The sequence below is a fragment of the Amphiprion ocellaris genome, chromosome 23, assembly GCF_022539595.1.
Source record: "Amphiprion ocellaris isolate individual 3 ecotype Okinawa chromosome 23, ASM2253959v1, whole genome shotgun sequence".
Taxonomy (NCBI): Eukaryota; Metazoa; Chordata; class Actinopteri; family Pomacentridae; genus Amphiprion; species Amphiprion ocellaris.
The window spans coordinates 12,533,266-12,551,595 of NC_072788.1; the positions used below are offsets into that span (position 1 = coordinate 12,533,266).

Sequence of the window (18,330 nt, forward strand, 5' to 3'; positions counted from 1 at the left end):
TAAAGTGTCTCCTCCAGATCAGATTACTGCTTCTGTTGTGGTTTTAAGTACTGTGTTAGCCATGCCTCCTCACTGAAATGTAAACACATTCAGTCAGCCTGAACCTTTGGTTCCACCTTAACCCCTCCAGTTAAGGTGGCAGCAAAGAGATGAGCATCAGCGGTGTCATCATTGATCAAATGTTGAAGCGGGTTTTCCCGGCTGTGACTCCTCAGTGTGTGTGTTTACTCAGCCGTTAATAAAGTTAACCAGATCAAACACAGCTGACCTCTGACCCCTCTGAGCAGCCAATCACAGCAGGCCGAGAGAGCGAGCCTCACTGGGCAGATTGACTTCATCCTGACGCTTTCGCTGATCCACCATCAGGACAAATCTTCCGAGTCCTGACTGGAAACCTGATGAGTGAAGGTGAGAAAGTTTCCGGTTTAAATCAGACATTAAGAACGTTGGTGGTTTCCTGGTGTTTCTGGTCAGAACTGTGCCTGCATTAATCTTCAGGGGTAAAGATCCTCTTGACCTCATGTTGCTCGTGTTCGGCAGGTTTCAGTAGCTGATCCAACAGTTGTGGTCTATTGGTGGCTGTTTTCTGCCTGTTACTGGAAACACACAGCTGGTTAAAGTTATCCACAGAAGGACACTTAAACAGGTTAGTTAGCTACATAACAGGTGAGTCCTAACATGTTCCTGATGTCACAACAGTATTTATTAAGTAAAAAGATGCATTTGTTCATTGCTGTGTGAGGATTCTCTATGCCGTGGATGAAACTAACTCAAGAAAAAGTCATAGAAGAGATATTATCAAAACCTTTTGTTTATTATAAAAAGATCTGAGTTAGTTGTCTCTGCAGAGAGAAATAGCTGAATTCTGATTGTGCACATAAGTTATTATAACCAATCCAAATGTTTTTACCTGAAGTGTATCCTACATTATGACCAGTCCAGATGTTTTTTATCTGCTCCGTGCCCTACATTATAATCCTACCTGCTCTCTTTACTACTCATAGCGGGAAGCTTGTACAATCAGACCAAAGGTTCAGCCTGCAGGTCACTGCAGTGGAAAACTGTTGGAATTTCAGCTGTTCTTACTGTTGATCTCGTTTGTATCACCTACCAAACGGCTCAGTTAAAGTCAACATTTGGTTTCTGCATCCACAGAAACAGCTAAGTCTAAGCAGCATACCTGTATGTCGAGTCTAAAGTCACATTTTTCTCTTTAACCTGCTTGATCACCATGGTAACTGACGCTGCAGAGCTAGATAGACATGGTTACCTGCTATGGAGGGGATTCTGTTCAGAGTTAGGATCTGAATTGGTTGTAAGAACTGTCTCCCCGTCACCAGTTCTTCTGTCCACATTGCCTGTGATGCTTTCTTCTTCTTGATAAGTTATGTCTGATTGATGTTTGTTACCAGCTTCAGTAGCAGCTGCTCCTGCTTCCAGCTCTCCTGTGATTAAGTTAGACAACCTTTACTGAGATGTTTGTATGATTTGAAGTCAGGTGATCTTCAGTGGACAGATTCCATTGGTTCTCTGAATTTCGTCTCAGGTGTGAAGACGCAGTGGAAACTCAGATTTACCTGTCAGCTTTGTTTGCTGTGAGATCTCGCAGGTAAATTCAGAAAAAAAGTTTGTTGTTTCTGTTGTTGAATTCTGAACTCTTGTCTTGTCTACAGAACACCGACATGACGACTCATTCAACGCAGGTGAGGCAAAGGTCAAACAAGCCCCACCTCCTCTGATCTGTCACCATGGTTACCGTCTCTCTCCCTCCGTAGTGTTCCTCGGCAACTCTCTGCCACTCGCTGTCCGATGATGATGAGATGGGCGGAGCTCAGGGGGTGGAGCTGCGACTTGTGACATCAGAAGAAGATGAAACAGAGGCGGGGCCTATTAGTGATGTCACAGCGTTGGTGCTGAGGCATCGCCATGGTTACCGTAGAGCTGGCATGCTGCTGTGTGCATGTGGAGTCATCGTGTTCACCGCTGGTAATCATCACCTGATTGTTTTGATTGAGCTGTTTGATCTTGTGACTGAAGTGGGCGTGACCTCCCTCTCTCTCTCTCGCTCTCTCTCTCTGCTAGCATTCCTATTGGCCTACGGCGTGCTGAGTGGGCGGTACCACTGCTCCCAGTTGGGGGACCAGGACGAGGAGCAGCAGAGGGGTGGGGCTAATTCACTTGCAGGGGGAGGGGCGGGGCTTTACCTGGGAGAGCTGAGGGTGATGATGAGGAGGCTGCTGCAGGACGAAGACATCCACAACACAGTCAGGTACTTTATGCATAGTCCCAGCTGGAGGGGAGAGAAACCGAGTATTTTTACACAAATAGAAGATATTTGCAACATGTCAGGGAAAAATACTGTCCTTTTACTGTTCAGCTAAAGTTACCTCAGGGGCAAACCCTTGAAAAGGTCCTTCAGGTCGATCTGAGGGGTCATCAGAGGAAAAAAACACAAACACAGTTCTGACAGTCATGGATTATTCGGTGGGGAAACTGCAAACAGCAGATTTAACCTTTGACAAAAATCATCTCACCATGTGTTTTCATATAGAGTCTCACAAAATGTAAAAATCTTAATCTGGGAGGTAACCAGTAATTTTAAGTATGCTCAGGTAAAGTAGATGAAACTTAACACAAGCAGAGAAGGTTTAAATCACAAACTGTGGATAAAAGCAGGACCTGTGTGGAAATAAACCAATGAGAGCTGTTGTCTGCTGCAAGAAACTCCATCCATGTCCTTTATCACATTTATTTATCTGTTGATGTGGAATCAGAAAATTGGATCGTAATTATATCATCTTCAGAGGTGTCATTCTGTTGCTAAACAACTACGTTTACTTTTGATTTTATGATGGTGAATTCAAGACTTTCACCCTCCATATTCATCTTGAAGGTCTTTATTATCAGTTTACTCAGTTTCCTACTGACAGTGTTTTTGCATTAATTGTTGATTTTGTACCGTTCGCTGTTCAAACTAACGTTCAGCACTAACACTCTGAGGTGAAAACAACAGAAGCCTTCAGGTGTTCACAAAAGCTATTAAAGTGAAGCTGTGACCCAGAGCGATGTGATTGGTGGACTCAGGTGCTCAGGTGTGTGTGTTTGTCAGTCGGGTGAGCAGAGCTCCTCATCCTCCGGGTTCTTCAGAGGGAACCGCTCTGGCCTCGGAGATCCTCCATCGCTTCCAGCAGCTGCAGATGGACCACACCTGGACCGAGTCTCTGTACGCCACGTTGCAGTTCCCTGACAGGTAGGAGTCTGCCAGAAACACCTCCCACTGCCTTATCCTGACAGTCACTGAACAGGGCACACTGACCTCTGTAATTTAAACTGTCAGAATTTGTTTCATCGGATGCATTCCGCTCTATCTTCAGAAATCGACAACGGAAATCCTTCGAACAGTGCCTGTGTTCTTAAATTGTTCCTGTAAAAAAAAAATCCTGTACTTTATGTATCTAATTGCTTGTATTTAATATTTTAATGTTTGTTGTTATTGTTATCTGTCTGTTTTTGTTTACTATGATGTTTGCTGCTGCCTCTCTTGGCCAGGTCATCCTTGTGAAAGAGGTCTCGATCTCAATGGGTCTTTTGTCTGGTTAAATAAAAGTTAAATAATAATTTTTAAAAAATACCCTGAGCTGCCTTTAAATGTCAGGTTCAAGCTGTTTGTTTGTTTACAGGACTCAGAGGAGCTCTCTGCGGCTCGTGGACTCTGCAGGTCTGATCTTGGAGCAGATTTCTCTGAACCTGTCAGACTTCTGTCCGTACAGCGCCACAGGAACCACCATGGTGAGGCAGTGAGGTACATGGTGCTGGTCACTATGGTAACAATTTTAATCTTTGGTTGGCTTTACCTGTCTGTCTGCAGGGGGGCGTGGTCTATGCCAACTATGGCCGTCAAGCCGACTTCAATTGGCTGAAGAGTGCAGGCGTGTCCGTGACTGGCTGTGTGGTGGTGATGCGTGTTGGGGGCGGGGTCAGTTTTGCTGAGAAGGTCTGGTTAGCTGAGAGGAACGGAGCCGGGGGAGTTTTGATCTACCCCGACCCTGCCGACCTGCCACAGGACCCCCGCCGCCTCGGACTCAACACACACACCGCCGTGTCTGAGCATGTAACACACACCCTATTAAAGACACAATAACCCCTCTGGCTCTGCCTCTGACCAATCACCATCCTCCTCTGTGTCATCCAAACACAGGTACACCTGGGGTCAGGTGACCCCTTCACCCCCGGCTTCCCCTCCTTCAATCACACTCAATTCCCGCCTATCCAGTCCTCCGGCTTGCCGTTCATCCCTGCCCTGCCAATCACTGCTACCATTGCTGCCAAGCTACTCAGGTGAGCTCCGCCCCTCCAGACTACCTGCTCAGGTGTGACTGTGACCTCATAGCGTTGTTCTTTGTCTCAGCCAGCTGTCAGGTGCGTCCTGTCCACCGTCATGGCGAGGTCGGCTGCCGTACGTCCGCTGTGTGGTTGGACCAGAGTTGAACGCTGGACGCAGAGTCCAGCTGTCAGTGCACAACAAGATGATGCCAATTCTGCTGAACAACATCTTCTCATCACTGGAGGGCCGAGTCGAGCCAGGTACACTCAGGTAGAGAGACAGGTACACTCAGGTAGAGAGACAGGTACACTCAGGTAGAGAGACAGGTACACTCAGGTAGAGAGACAGGTACACTCAGGTAGAAAGACAGGTGAGTGTCTCTGTGGTCACCCCAGTGTCTCCCTGTCAGACCAGTACATCATACTGGGAGCTCAGAGGGACTCACTGGGTCCAGGAGCAGTGAAGTCAGGAGTTGGAACGGCGATCCTGCTGGAGTTGGCTCGGACCTTCTCTGTCATGGTGAAGAACGGTAAGACTCACCTGAACACAAGTGTGCTGATGTTCTACAACTTCAGGTGAGGTTCCTGTCGTGGAATATTAGGTTGTTTTGCAGGTTTCAATCCCAGACGCAGTTTGCTCTTTGTCAGCTGGGACGCCGGAGAGTTTGGGAACGTCGGTGCGACTGAATGGCTCGAGGTTGGTCTGCAGAGAAACATTTACGTTGACTACCTGCAGAGAGCCTCCATCGACCCCTGATCTCTGTTTGCAGGGTTACCTGTCCATGCTCCACCTGAAGGCTGTGGCCTACTTCAGCCTGGACCAGGCCATCATGGGTAACACTGAACTCTCAGCCAATCAGAGGAGGTGTTTGTCCTGCAGACAGAGGTGAACCAATTAACCGTCTGTCCACAGGTGACGATGTCCTGTCGGCCTACACCAGTCCTCTGCTGGTCGACCTGCTGGAGGCTGCCATCAGACAGGTGATCAGGTCACTGAAAACCTTGATGTTCTCTTCATATACGTCTATTAAAACCTGTCTGAGCAGGACTGTGTGTGTTCCAGGTGGAACATCCTAAACATGCCGGTCAGACCATCTACAGTCAGGCTGAGAGAGAAGGAGGCAGCTGGAGGATGTAAGGGAACATACAAGTGATGAGAACAAGGGTTTCTTATGCTGTGATGCTAACAGAGGTGCTGCTGTCTGTCCTCAGTGTGAAGCCTCTGTATCTGAACAGTGGAGCCTACAGTTTCACGGCGTTCGCAGGAGTCCCAGCCATGGAGCTCAGATTCACCGAGGTACAGGTCACCAACAACACGCCAAACACATGTGATGTGTACCTGGTGCTCAGGTGTGCAGGATGATGTCATCACACGTGTCTGTGTGCTCAGGAGCGAGCGTATCCGTTCGTCAACACGCCGTTGGACAGCGCGTCCCGCCTGCAGGAGGTGCTGGGGGGTCGTCTGGGGGTGACGGGGCGGAGCGTGGGGGAGCTGGTGGGGGAGATGGTGCTGCGATTGGCCCATGACCACATCCTGCCGCTACGCATCACTTCCTACGCCCAGACGGTGCTGCAGTTCAGCGCTCAGCTCAACAGACACTCTGCTGAGCTGCAGGTAACCCACCTGTATGGCCCACTGGGTTCAGGTGTTCGGTTGCCAGGACACCGTCCTCACGTGTCGCTATCTCTGTGTCTCAGTCCAGAGGTTTGTCCCCTCAGTGGGTCTTCAGCGCCAGAGGAGACTACAGCCGAGCTGCAGAGATGCTGCAGAGAGCCATCGACTACAGCGACCTGCACGACCCGACCACCGCACGCTTCTACAACACCCGCATCATGAAGGTACTAGTACTGCAAATACTGCATCATGAAGGTACGAGTACTGCAAATACTGCATCATGAAGGTACCAGTACTGCAAATACTGCATCATGAAGGTACTAGTACTGCAAATACTGCATCATGAAGGTACCAGCACTGCAAATACTGCATCATGAAGGTACTAGTACTGCAAATACTGCATCATGAAGGTACCGGCACTGAAAATACTGCAATGTACCAGTACTTCAAACAGTATATGTTCCTGCAACACCCACATCATGAAAGTACCAGTACTGCAAATGCCGTATCATGAAGGTACTGGTACTGCAAAAAGTACATGCTTCTACTGCTACCGCATCATGTAAGTACCAGGACTGCAAACACTGCATCATATCAGTAGAAGTACCACAAATGCTACACTGTGAAGGTACCTGTATAGCAAACACTGTATTATGAAGGTACGAGTACTGCATACAGTGCACAATGCAGGTACAAGTACTGCAAACAGTGCATCATTAAGGAACAATTACAGCAAACACTGCACACTTCTACATAATCACCATCATGAAGGTACTAGTACAACAAAAAGTACCCAGTTTTCCCACACATGAATGATGAAAGCACGAGTACTGCAGACAGTACTGCATCTGTCCCTTGTTGCTCGTCCTCCAGGTGGAGTACTACTTCTTGTCTCAGTATGTGTCGGCGGTGGAGACACCGTTCCGTCACGTGATCCACGGCCGCGGCAACCACACTCTGAGCGCGCTCACTGAGCACCTGGGCCTGCTGACCTCCGACCCCAAGCGCTTCGACGAGCGACGCTTCAGGAGGCAGCTGGCTCTGTTCACCTGGACGCTGCAGGGCGCTGCCAACGCTCTGAACGGAGACGTGTGGAGAGTACACAACGCACACAGCCACTGATACACAACGCACACAGCCACTGATACACAACACACACAGCCACTGATACACAACACAGTCACTGACACACAACACACACAGCCACTGATACGCAACACACACAGCCACTGATACACAACACACACAGCCACTGATACACAACACACACAGCCACTGATACACAACGCACACAGCCACTGATACACAACACAGCCACTGATACACAATGCACACAGTCACTGACACACAACGCACACAGCCACTGATACACAACGCACACAGCCACTGATACACAACACAGTCACTGACACACAACACACACAGCCACTGATACACAACACACACAGCCACTGATACACAACACACACAGCCACTGACACACAACACACACAGCCACTGACACACAACACACACAGCCACTGACACACAACACACACAGCCACTGACACACAACACACACAGCCACTGATACACAACGCACACAGCCACTGATACACAACGCACACAGCCACTGATACACAACGCACACAGCCACTGATACACAACACAGTCACTGACACACAACACACACAGCCACTGATACACAACACACACAGCCACTGATACACAACGCACACAGCCACTGATACACAACACAGTCACTGACACACAACACACACAGCCACTGATACACAACACACACAGCCACTGATACACAACACACACAGCCACTGATACACAACACACACAGCCACTGATACACAACACACACAGCCACTGATACACAACACACACAGCCACTGACACACAACACACACAGCCACTGACACACAACACACACAGCCACTGACACACAACACACACAGCCACTGACAGACAGCACACATGATGTGTAGAAACAGATGAATCTATTAAAATGTAACAGTTTTTATCAGTGATTTTGTAAAAACACATTTTATTAAAAGCATCTTTAGGTTGATGCATTTGTTTTGTTTCCTCTTTGACCTGCTTTTTCATTTTCTTTTAACTTTATTTCGACCTGGACCACAATAAGAATTCAATAAAACCATTAAAAGGCAAAGTGAGTAAAACTTTAATAATATGAATTCATGCATTTAAGATTCAAAACCGAATGAAGCAACTAAAAGAACAGCCACTGGAAGTTACATTTGATTAAATGATATGCCTAAACTGCACCGAGGATTAAAACAAGGAATGCTTTAGATTGTCGGTTTTTTCCAGTTTGCAGCTGCACAGTGTGAAAATGGGGTTTACAGGCTCAATAAAAAGAAAGTTACAGAAACGTACTGATTTATTAAAATGTTAACACACACATACATCCGTCTGACTGTGGTTTTTCACAGATGTAATTATGACAGAGGAGTCTGTTAAAATCCCACTAACAGGAAGTTTTGCTTGTCATACATCAGCTGAATGTTTTTATGCAGTAAATCAGTACTATTTATATCATCTCCAGCGTATTCAACTTTCTATTCTGTGACGATATTGCTAACATGATATTAATGCCAATAAAGCATATTGAAGTGAATAATCTGTGTTAATCTGAATGTATTCAACCACACAACATGTACTGTGAAACTTCAAAATCACACAAATAAAATCCTCAACAATTCAACTAAAGTGAAAGTTTCTGTCATATCACTGAGTCTAAACCAATCAAATACATGAATTCATGTATTTTTTTCTTTCAAATCAGGTTTTTACTGTTTTCACTTTTTAATAGATATTTGATGTTTCGTTAAATTGTAGATAATATGTGGTAAAATTACACAAAAAAGTTTTAAATGGCAATACATCGTTTTACAATGTTCGACTGTATTTAATCAACAATGTATATTGTGATTTTAACAGGTATTTGCCATTATTTTAAAGACAAATTAATGGTAAAAAAAGTATTGTCATTTTATTTAGATTTTCTCTATTTTGTGAAATTATAATATCTAGTGAAATCACGGAAAATAAATGAATATATATCTGCACATTTACTGTGAAAAATGTATTTAAATGACCTAAAAAATTTCATTATTTTACAGGGTTTTTTTGCACTTTATTTTCAGTTTTTAAATGTTGCAGTTTTCCACTATCAGATTTTCACAATTTTGCAGTGAAAACACATTTTATTGTAAGTTGTACACAGTCTGCTGCTAATTATTAGTTGTTTATAAGGGATTTTCTGGTGATACAGGACTTTATGTGTGAACTTTTTCTCCTCATCAGCGCCAGCATCTCTTCTACTGGATTTTTTAAATGGCTCCCAAATCACTAATAAATAAAAATTCTAATGGTTACCAGGGTGAACCTTCACAAATGGTCACAGCTCAGTAAATCATCAGAAATAAGGCAAAACTCAACAGATACAGCTGAGAAATTTAAATACTTTTAAGCATTTTTAATTTTGGAATAAGTCGGTGTATTTTACAGATTTTTCCTGTTCTGTTGAATTACATTCTGTAACTGGAAAAAGAAATTTTACTTTCTTAAAAATTGATTAACAACAACAACAATACTAAAAGGCTTAAACTGTAAATACTATCCACAATAGATGTTTATTTTAGACTAGATTTAAAAGAAAGTGTCTAAATCTATTATTAACACATTCAAATACAATTTCGATTTTTCAGTTGCTGTTTATTAGATCTGTTTTTTATGATTGTAGAAGTGACATTTTTGTTTAATTCAACTTTAACTTATAATAAGTAACAGACACAGCTGTGTACTGTACTTGAGGTATATAAAGTAGCTATTCTTTAATGTTTTTAATGTCTTCAATGTTTTTTTAATGTAATATTTTTGAATATATTTTTCCAGCGCTTTTGCCACCAGAGTTTTAATATTTATTTGTTTATTGCTTACACATTGATTTATTGCCTATATATGTATATATTTGTTGTTATTTATTGTTTGCTTACATTTTCTTATTTATTTATTTGATTTTAGTATTGTTTATGCACATATATTTTTTTAAATTATTTATTTATTGTTTACATATTGGTTTGTTGTTCTTTTATTAATTAATGATTTTTTACTTGCACTTTTTATTTTTTCATTAACTGCTATCTATTTATATATTCATTACTTAGATATTTATTTACTGCAATTCATTTTATTGTTTACATAATTATTTGTTGCCATTTATTTATTGTTTGCTTGCATTTTTATTTTTCATTTATTTTTATTCATTTATATATTGTTTACTTACATACTTGTTTATTGTAATGTATTTATTGTTTACATATTATTTGTTATTATTTATTTATTGTTTACTTACATTTTTATTCTTTCATTTATTGTTATTTTTTAATATTGTTTTCTTATATATTTATCTATTTGTGATTTGTTTATTATTTACTTACATTTTTATTGTTATTTATTTATTGTTCACATGAAAATGGTGCAGGTATCAGGTTAAAATGTGAGACCCCAGTTTGTCCAGAACCTTGTGAACAACACAATTTATTGAATCTTGAAATACGTGAATCATATGTTAACGTCTTTGGCAACTTCGATTCTGACTTCCTCCTTTCCTCAACAAGATTCTCCGCCTACGTAGGAAAATCGAAAGCGATAGTAATTCCACACTGTGACGAAAATAAGCCGCATTTGATCTGATCTGTTCAGATTTTTTTTTTTCTGGTCATCGGTCAAATCTGTGGATAACTTCGCGATAATGAAGCTCCAGTTTCTGCTCTCGATCCTCTCCGCCTGCTGTCTGCTGTCTGGGTTGGACTCAGGTACCGTAACTCACCTTCCTTATTTCGAACGGTGTTCGAATCCCCGTTCAAATATTAAATCTGTTCTTTTTTTTCCTTCTTCTTTTCGCACACAAAGTTAATTTTATGATTTCAACACTGATAATTCTGTCCAAAATTACAGACAGGTTGTGAATGTGACTTACAAACTTGAAACAAAGCGTTTATTTCCTGTAATGTTCCCATAAAGTTCACGTCATGTTTTAATGCCAACATTCAGAGGATGCTGTCAGGAACACAGATGTTGAACACAGTATTCCATGATGACAAAGGAGGAATATTCCAGAAGTTTTTCGAGGCCTCAGGAGACAGTCTTTCATACAGAATGTTTCATACAGAACGTTTTTACAACGTTCTTTTAGTATGATCTATTTAAGGTGGAATATTTTGCCCTTTTGTTGCTTGAAGATGTTTCCAAAACTTATAACAAAGGAGGAATGTTTTCATACCAATGTTTAAAAAATGTTTACCGGAGGTTATCGAGGCCTCATTGAACGTTCCACTAATATGAATCAACAACAAAGGTGGAACATTCTGCCTGCAGCATTCTCGGGATGTTTTTGATGAGGAACACAAAATCCTTTCCGGGTCTTTTATGATTCTCTAATGTTATATATAACACAAATTACAACATTCTGGCTGCAATGTTCTGAGGATGTTTTGGGGATGTTTTTGAGGGAACACATTGCAGAATCTGTAAAAACTTTTTCACAATTTCAGTGTTTCACAATAACAAAGACAGAACACTTTCAGTGCAACATTAATGCTTCAGTGCATAAAAAATATTTTTTAAAAAATTCTATTGAATGGAAAAGCAACCTTTAATATGATGGTAAAGGTAATGAGGCTTAAAAAAACACAACAGGCTGCTGAGTAACTATAAAAATGGATTTTATTGAACCAGAATTACTGCAGTTTGATAAATGATCACCAGAGATGGAGAGACTTTTTTTGCTTCTCCTCCAGCTAGAATAGTCATTTATCACATTAGCAATGTCTAGACTTTATGTCTGATTCATTTAATGTTAACTTCAATGAAAAAAAATGCTTTTCTTTCAAAATTAAGGACATTTGTAAGTGACCCCAAACTTGTGAACAGTAGTGTATATCTATTATCTAAATCTATATCTATATAGACATAGATATAGATATAGATATCCAGCTCCTGTTAAGATTTCAGTCTGTAGTTGATATTTTACCAACTTTTGAGGCCTCTAAACATCACGAGAATTTGATCTTTATTTATTGAATTCCAGTATTTTGCTATTTTGACAAGGCAAAATGGTGGCGTCATTTGTAGAACTACAAAAACTGATGTGCACATAGTGCAGTAATTAAATATTTGTTCTGTGCAGGAAACATTCAATCATTTAGATCTGCTGGAAACTATTCTGTCTGTGTCCTCACCAAATTTCATGGCTGTAAGAGTTTTATTTCTGGAGATATTGAACCCTTAAAATGGCTTCTTGAGTAGTTTTTAAGTGTGAAATAGAACATTTTAGATAAATTCTAACAACAAAAGAAACTCTCAAAATTCAGTCAAAACACTGGAGAAAATGACCCTCTCAAAACAAGAAAAAAGAACTTATTTCAAAGAACTTTTACCTTGAAACAAGTGAAAAAATCTGCCAATAGAACAAGTGAAAATGGCTTGGTAGAATTCTTGAAATAAGATATGATGTTTAGAATATTGAGATCTTGAAATTAGCTGATTTTTGCTTTCATGTAACCTCCTAATTTGAGATGTATTAAACTTATTTTGAGTTGTATTATAGTGACACTATTCTAGATTTAAGACCATCTAGTACTTGAAATAAGATTACAAAGATTAATTTAAGCATTTTGAGATATGTCCTCTCACAGTTAGCTAGAAATCCTAATATTTAGTCATGTTTTGACAGCATTTGTTGTGTTTTAGGGTAAACCAGCTATGCCCAAAAGCAGGTGTTTTTAACTCAAAAGTAGACATTTGCTTTTTTAACTCATGTTGAGTACAAAATTTAAGATGTATTTTACATATTTTAGGTTGTATAACAGTGACATGACTCTAGATTTAAGACCAAATTGTCCTTGAAACAAGATGAAAAAGTGTGATTCAAGCATTTTAAGATATCTGTCTGCATACAGTTGGTTGAAAATACATTTGTTCCAAATATGACCATGGTTCTTACTCCCTCATTTATAAATAACTCTACCCCGTGTAAACAAGTCTAGTATTGAAATAAACAATTTATTTTCGAATTTGCATGCAACGCATTAGCAAACTTGACAATATGAACTAATTGGTGATTTTCCAATAAAACGCATTTACTTGAATCAAGTGGACTTTAGTTCTTAAATCAAGATTGTGTAGCTTCTACAAATAACACCTCAGCTTGGAAAATGCATGAAAAGCAAAATGAACCTTGTTTCTTGTAAAATTCAACTCAAAACAAGATAATTTCAAGATTGTTTGACTTGACAAGATATTTCAGAGGCATTGTCTTAAAACAAGTCCCTCCATCTTGCTGAAATGTCTCTTGTTAAGTGAATTTATCTTAAACCAAGTGGGATGAGACATTTTGACTAAAAATAAGACAAACAGACTTGGTAAGAATTTGAGTTTTTGCAGTGAATATTTTTACAGGACTACATTTTGGGTCCCAAAAAACAAACAAGTCAACTCTGAATGAAATATGAGCTGTTGGAGCAACACTGTTATCTAAAATGACAGCTCCTGAGTCTTGTTGCATCAGTAAACCTTAACACAGTGTTTGTTTCTACAGAAGAGCCTAAGGTCATTGGGTCACATGACACAATTACAGCAGCCGTCGGTGAGGATGTCATCCTGCCGTGTCACCTGGAGCCACCGTTTGATGTCCACAATCTAACAGTGCTGTGGAAACACAATGGAGCTGCTGTCCACACCTACAAGAGCAGGGGGGATAATCTAGACGCGCAGGACAAGAGCTTCAAAAACAGAACACTTTTCTTTCATGGTGAAATGGTCAACGGAAACATTTCTCTCAAACTCTTCAATGTAACTGAACAGGATAAAGGAGTCTACACCTGTGTTGTCCCCAGACTGGACAGTCAGGTCAGGAAGGGGAATGTCACCCTGGAAGTTGGTGAGTGCAGCTGAAGAAATGCAGATTAAAATGGAATATGAGAAAACATTTTGATATTTGTGTCATATAATGATTTAAACTATTTAAAACCATTTTTCCACAGTGCCAAAGGGAAAAGAGGAGGAAATAGAAGATGATCCCAGTAAGTAAACATATTTAGATTGATATGTTAGCTATCATTAACACAACTTTCTTCAAGTCATAATGTTATCTCATATGTCAATACGTCTTTTTATTTTCATAGCTTCAGGGCCGAGTACAGATGGTAAGTCCAACCCTCACAGTCTTTACTGTACTCTGTGATTTACACTTACAGTTTCTTGCAGGACAAATGAGACCGATGTTGTGATCAATATTTGTTATATTATCAAATGAAGGACCGAGTTTAACTCACCTGAGTAGAAATCAAATCAAATTAGTGTCAATATAATTAAACAAAACAAAATTTGTGAGAGGGAAAATAAAACTCAATGACAGAAAAAAAAGTCGCCTTTAAACTTAACTTGTAAAGGAATTATTTGGTCTTTACTTTTTTGCTCATATATATTTGATTATTTTGGCACAAACCTATTTCCAAAGAGTGGACAGATAAATGCTAACTGGTGAAAAACAAATCCTGACATCTTTTTTCTGTTCTTACAGAGAATAATCTCTCCACCGCTCATATCATTGGCATCACCATTGGTGTGATTGCCATTATTGTCATTGTCATTGTCATTGTCGTCAAACGTAAGTCCCAGATTTCTCTTCTCTTCATTTTCACTACTTCCCAGGATGCATTTCTTTTTTAGTTTGCAGACATGGTGGAAACTGAATGTTTTCTTTTGATAGGTTTGGTTGTTTCTTTTCACTATAATTAAAACTATAACAGAAGCCACCTGTATTGTTCTGGCAGCTCTGAGTTAAGTTAAAATGAAGAAGAAAATTTTCGCACGTAAACGATCTAAAAGGAAATCAACTGTGTCTGTAAATATGTCTGTAATAGACGGTGTTGTATTTGCATGAGCTTGTCTAGACAAAATAATCACGTATGTATTTTCATGTTTTATTCAAACTTTTTCACACGAGTGTCCTTGACTAACTCAGTTCTTCTTTTTAACCAAATAAACCTGCAGCTTAATCAGAACTGTCATGTTTAACTCATGTCACAACAGAAAACACTGAGAGCCACTAACAAATAACCTGTTTTGTGTTGTTTAGGTCGACGTGGGCAACAGGAAGAGAATCCGGATGACACAGTACTTTAAACGCTTCGTTCGGACCAAAACAACTAGTATGTGAACATCTCTCTGGGTCTCAGGATGCAGCTACTAAATGCAGCTTTTTTTAGTCCAGTACTATTTTTTTTTTTATTTATTTTTTTTTAAATCCGCTGCATCGACATTCTGTTCAAAACTACCCAGATTGGATGAGATATTCGCTAAAATACTAAAACCTTTGATATGTGAATGAATATTTATTAGTTTTGAGTAAAATGTGTAAAAATAGCTCAGAAACTATTGGCATCAAGCAAAAAATGAGAATAACAATAGATTTCAAATCTATAGGATATAGGATAGGATTTATTTTTTATCAGTTTCACAGTAACCATGCAGCAACAGACTGTATAATGAAATTACAATTGTTTTAAATATCAAGTATTAAAAATAGGACTGGGACTTTAATGCGTGATTTGTGATTAATTAATTAGTTCTGCGTAAAAAAATGCATTTAATCGCACATTTCTCAGTTCACTAATTTCTGGCAAAACATGTTGCTGTTAGCACCAGAGCTAACGTAAGCTACAGTCCTGGTACCGGTAAAAGGTGTAGCATCCAATAATAGACCACTTTTCCAGACATTGAAAGTGCTTGAGTTTATAAAAAATCTTAAAATGTTGAATGTAATCGCTGTAATAGGACTTTGAGATTGTAGTAACCTGTGAATGTAGTAGACAAATGAAAAATGCAGATAAATATAAATGAAACAAACATTTTTGTTGTTTAAGTTCATGTATATATCTGTTCATTGAATCACTCCTCAACCAAAATTAATTTGAGTTGAAAAACTTTGCTTATTGTGTCAGATATTGCTATTGGACAAAAATGTGATTAATTGCAACTACTTAATTAATTCCAAACCTGTAATTAATTCATTTTTTAAAAATCACGTCCCACCACTAATTAAAAGTGAAACTATTTTTATTAATTCTCATGCTTATCAGGGAATTTTAGTCTTATTCTTTCAGTTGTTGTGAAACAGTTTTGGGAGTGAGTAAAGATCAAATATGAAACATGATTCAATCAGAAAAACATTCTTAATGAAAATCTTACAAGGCCAAAAATAAGACTATAAGGCTTCAGGTTGTGTTATTATTTCGCTCTAGACAATCAGAAGAATAAAAAAGCCTTGAAATCTTGTGCAGCTCCAGAGACTTATACCTTCAGTGACCACGACGAGGATTTAGACAGGAAGTGAATCACAGAGTAAAACCTGACGTTACCTCAGATCCTGCTCGCTGCAGAACAAACCAACCCTGCTGACTGAGTATCATCTTTGCATCCAGCGAGTTGTTGCACTGCCTTCATTTTGTTTCTATCTGTTTCCTCATGACATCTTGTGAGGTGGTGCTGCTCTCTTTGGTAGAATTACATCCTATAGTGTGTGCTGAGCCAATATTTTTACTCCACCGAGGAACCCGGGAGAGTTATGTGATGATCGGAGTACGTTTGTCCGTCTGTTTGTCTGTTAGCAGCATTACTCAAACACAGACTCATGGATTTGGATGAAATTTTCAGGGAAGGTCAGAAATGACACAATGACCAAGTGAATAGATTTTGGCAGTGATGCGGCTTATAGTCTGGATCCATGGATTTGTTAACGATTTCTGTATTGCGAGATAGCATCACTGTAACTATGACAACAAGTGAACACTACATCAGCTGCCTGCTGACGATCACATGATTGTGATCCTACTACATATCAACCACTGTGGACTTATTGGGACTTATCCGTCGGAAATGATACAAGGAACAAATTATTAAATTTTGGGGGTGCTTCCATAAATTCCGTGCATAACACACACTTGTGCTCAGTGCGAGGTCATTTTTTTAATTGAAAATCTCATCTGTTGAAAATGATACAAAGACCCACTTGTTCTCTGCGGTACATGAATCCTAACTGTGAGGTACTGTGTCTTCTTAGATATTCTTTTTTATCGGTTTTTATCGGTTTTATAGTTGTTGTTGTTGTTATTGTGTTCTCTCAGCCATTGTTTTTATCAGTTATCATTTTATTGTGATTTATCTGTTGCTTGCTCTGTAAAGCACTTAGATTTGAAAGTGATATATAAACAAAGTTCTTATTATTTAAATCCGGTGTTGCCTTACAGATGGTGCTGATATCTCAGGTCAGTTTGTTCAACAAGAACCTTCTCTGTGTCACTTTTTCCACGCTGTTTATTACATTTCTAGCATTGAGTGACCACAGATACCAACAACACTTTGACATCTTTGCTGTTGTGCCTGTATTGCAATTGCATATTTGTTTAACCAAATGTATGGTTTGTGTGTTTCTATGTTTTTTGTTGTTTTTTTCACCAATCCCTAGTTGTGTAAGCGGTTAATCATTGGGTAAAACTGTGATTGAAGGAATAAAATATATTTAAGTTTGTGTTTGACTGAGTGGAATGCAATCATTTATAGTGACATTCATTTAAAATGATTTAAAGAAATATTCATCGTATATATAGTTTCTTACAATGGTAAAGTCAGCAAATTGTTTGATTTCCCCTAAAGAGTGAGGGGATTTTTAAAAATTAAGAAGTCTTATTTTACCTTCCGGCACTACATAGCAATGGTGCACATTTCATTGCTTTTTATCCTGCAGTACAGAATTATTCCTATTTTTCGTACATTTGGAAAAATCATTGTCAAAGTTTAAAAAAAAAAAAAAAAAAAAAAAATTAAAAAAAAAAAAAAAAAAAATATATATATATATATATATATATATATATATATATATATATATATATATATATTTTAGTGTTGAATTGAATGATTGGACTTTACTGAGTGGTCCCGTGGATTTTTCGTGTGGATATGTACAGGGGGAACTTCCAACACCTCAACATATCATTTACTAGAAACCTACAGTTATGGATGTAGTTTGTTAATTAAAAAAATAACTTTTTAAACACTTTTTCTATTGCTAATCACTAAACCAAACTTTATATACAATATAGTCAATATATTCCATCCAGTATATAATACATACAATATTTAAATTTAATATACAGCATCTATAGCAGGGCTATTCAATTAAAAATTGACTCGGGCCGGATTTTCAGACTAAGAACATGAGCTGGGCCGGACGTTTTTAGCAGACAGTGAGCAAAGTTAACCATTTAAAATAAACACAAACAGATAAGATAAACACACTGGATGTTTGTTAACGT

At 39.2% G+C, this 18,330-nt stretch overlaps 2 protein-coding genes across 3 annotated transcripts; both read left to right on the top strand.

The window, feature by feature from the left end:
• The first annotated feature begins 250 nt into the window (after positions 1 to 250).
• tfr2 (transferrin receptor 2) lies at positions 251 to 8,659 on the top strand. Of its 2 annotated transcripts, XM_035953103.2 has the most exons (20): positions 251 to 408; positions 541 to 646; positions 1,547 to 1,609; positions 1,674 to 1,703; positions 1,776 to 1,986; positions 2,083 to 2,269; positions 3,110 to 3,250; positions 3,681 to 3,789; positions 3,869 to 4,111; positions 4,199 to 4,338; positions 4,409 to 4,584; positions 4,734 to 4,853; positions 4,938 to 5,020; positions 5,094 to 5,157; positions 5,237 to 5,304; positions 5,387 to 5,457; positions 5,536 to 5,620; positions 5,714 to 5,938; positions 6,022 to 6,162; positions 6,812 to 8,659. In XM_035953103.2, exons 4-20 carry the CDS (start codon positions 1,683 to 1,685, stop codon positions 7,058 to 7,060), a joined length of 2,334 nt encoding a protein of 777 aa, XP_035808996.2. In that variant the 5' UTR covers positions 251 to 408; positions 541 to 646; positions 1,547 to 1,609; positions 1,674 to 1,682; the 3' UTR covers positions 7,061 to 8,659. The 2 variants fall into 2 exon arrangements, with proteins under 2 accessions (XP_035808996.2, XP_023136622.2); XM_023280854.3 differs by lacking the exon at positions 1,547 to 1,609.
• A 1,908-nt stretch (positions 8,660 to 10,567) lies between these two features.
• LOC111575621 (butyrophilin-like protein 9) lies at positions 10,568 to 17,546 on the top strand. Its single transcript, XM_055008064.1, has 5 exons — positions 10,568 to 10,770; positions 13,554 to 13,895; positions 13,999 to 14,037; positions 14,140 to 14,160; positions 14,538 to 17,546. The coding sequence occupies exons 1-5, from the start codon at positions 10,707 to 10,709 to the stop codon at positions 14,684 to 14,686; spliced, it is 615 nt and encodes a 204-aa protein (XP_054864039.1). The 5' UTR covers positions 10,568 to 10,706; the 3' UTR covers positions 14,687 to 17,546.
• Positions 17,547 to 18,330: the final 784 nt, after the last annotated feature.

Bases quoted from the DNA above. Each gene is read 5' to 3' on its own strand.
- tfr2 (XM_035953103.2), top strand. From the start codon at position 1,683: ATGACGACTCATTCAACGCAG. The intron at 4,339-4,408 runs GTGAGCTCCGCC...TCTTTGTCTCAG, and splicing joins ATTGCTGCCAAGCTACTCAG to CCAGCTGTCAGGTGCGTCCT. The intron at 4,854-4,937 runs GTAAGACTCACC...GTTGTTTTGCAG, and splicing joins CTCTGTCATGGTGAAGAACG to GTTTCAATCCCAGACGCAGT.
- LOC111575621 (XM_055008064.1), top strand. From the start codon at position 10,707: ATGAAGCTCCAGTTTCTGCTCTCGATCCTCTCCGCCTGCTGTCTGCTG. The intron at 10,771-13,553 runs GTACCGTAACTC...TTGTTTCTACAG, and splicing joins GCTGTCTGGGTTGGACTCAG to AAGAGCCTAAGGTCATTGGG. The intron at 13,896-13,998 runs GTGAGTGCAGCT...ATTTTTCCACAG, and splicing joins GAATGTCACCCTGGAAGTTG to TGCCAAAGGGAAAAGAGGAG.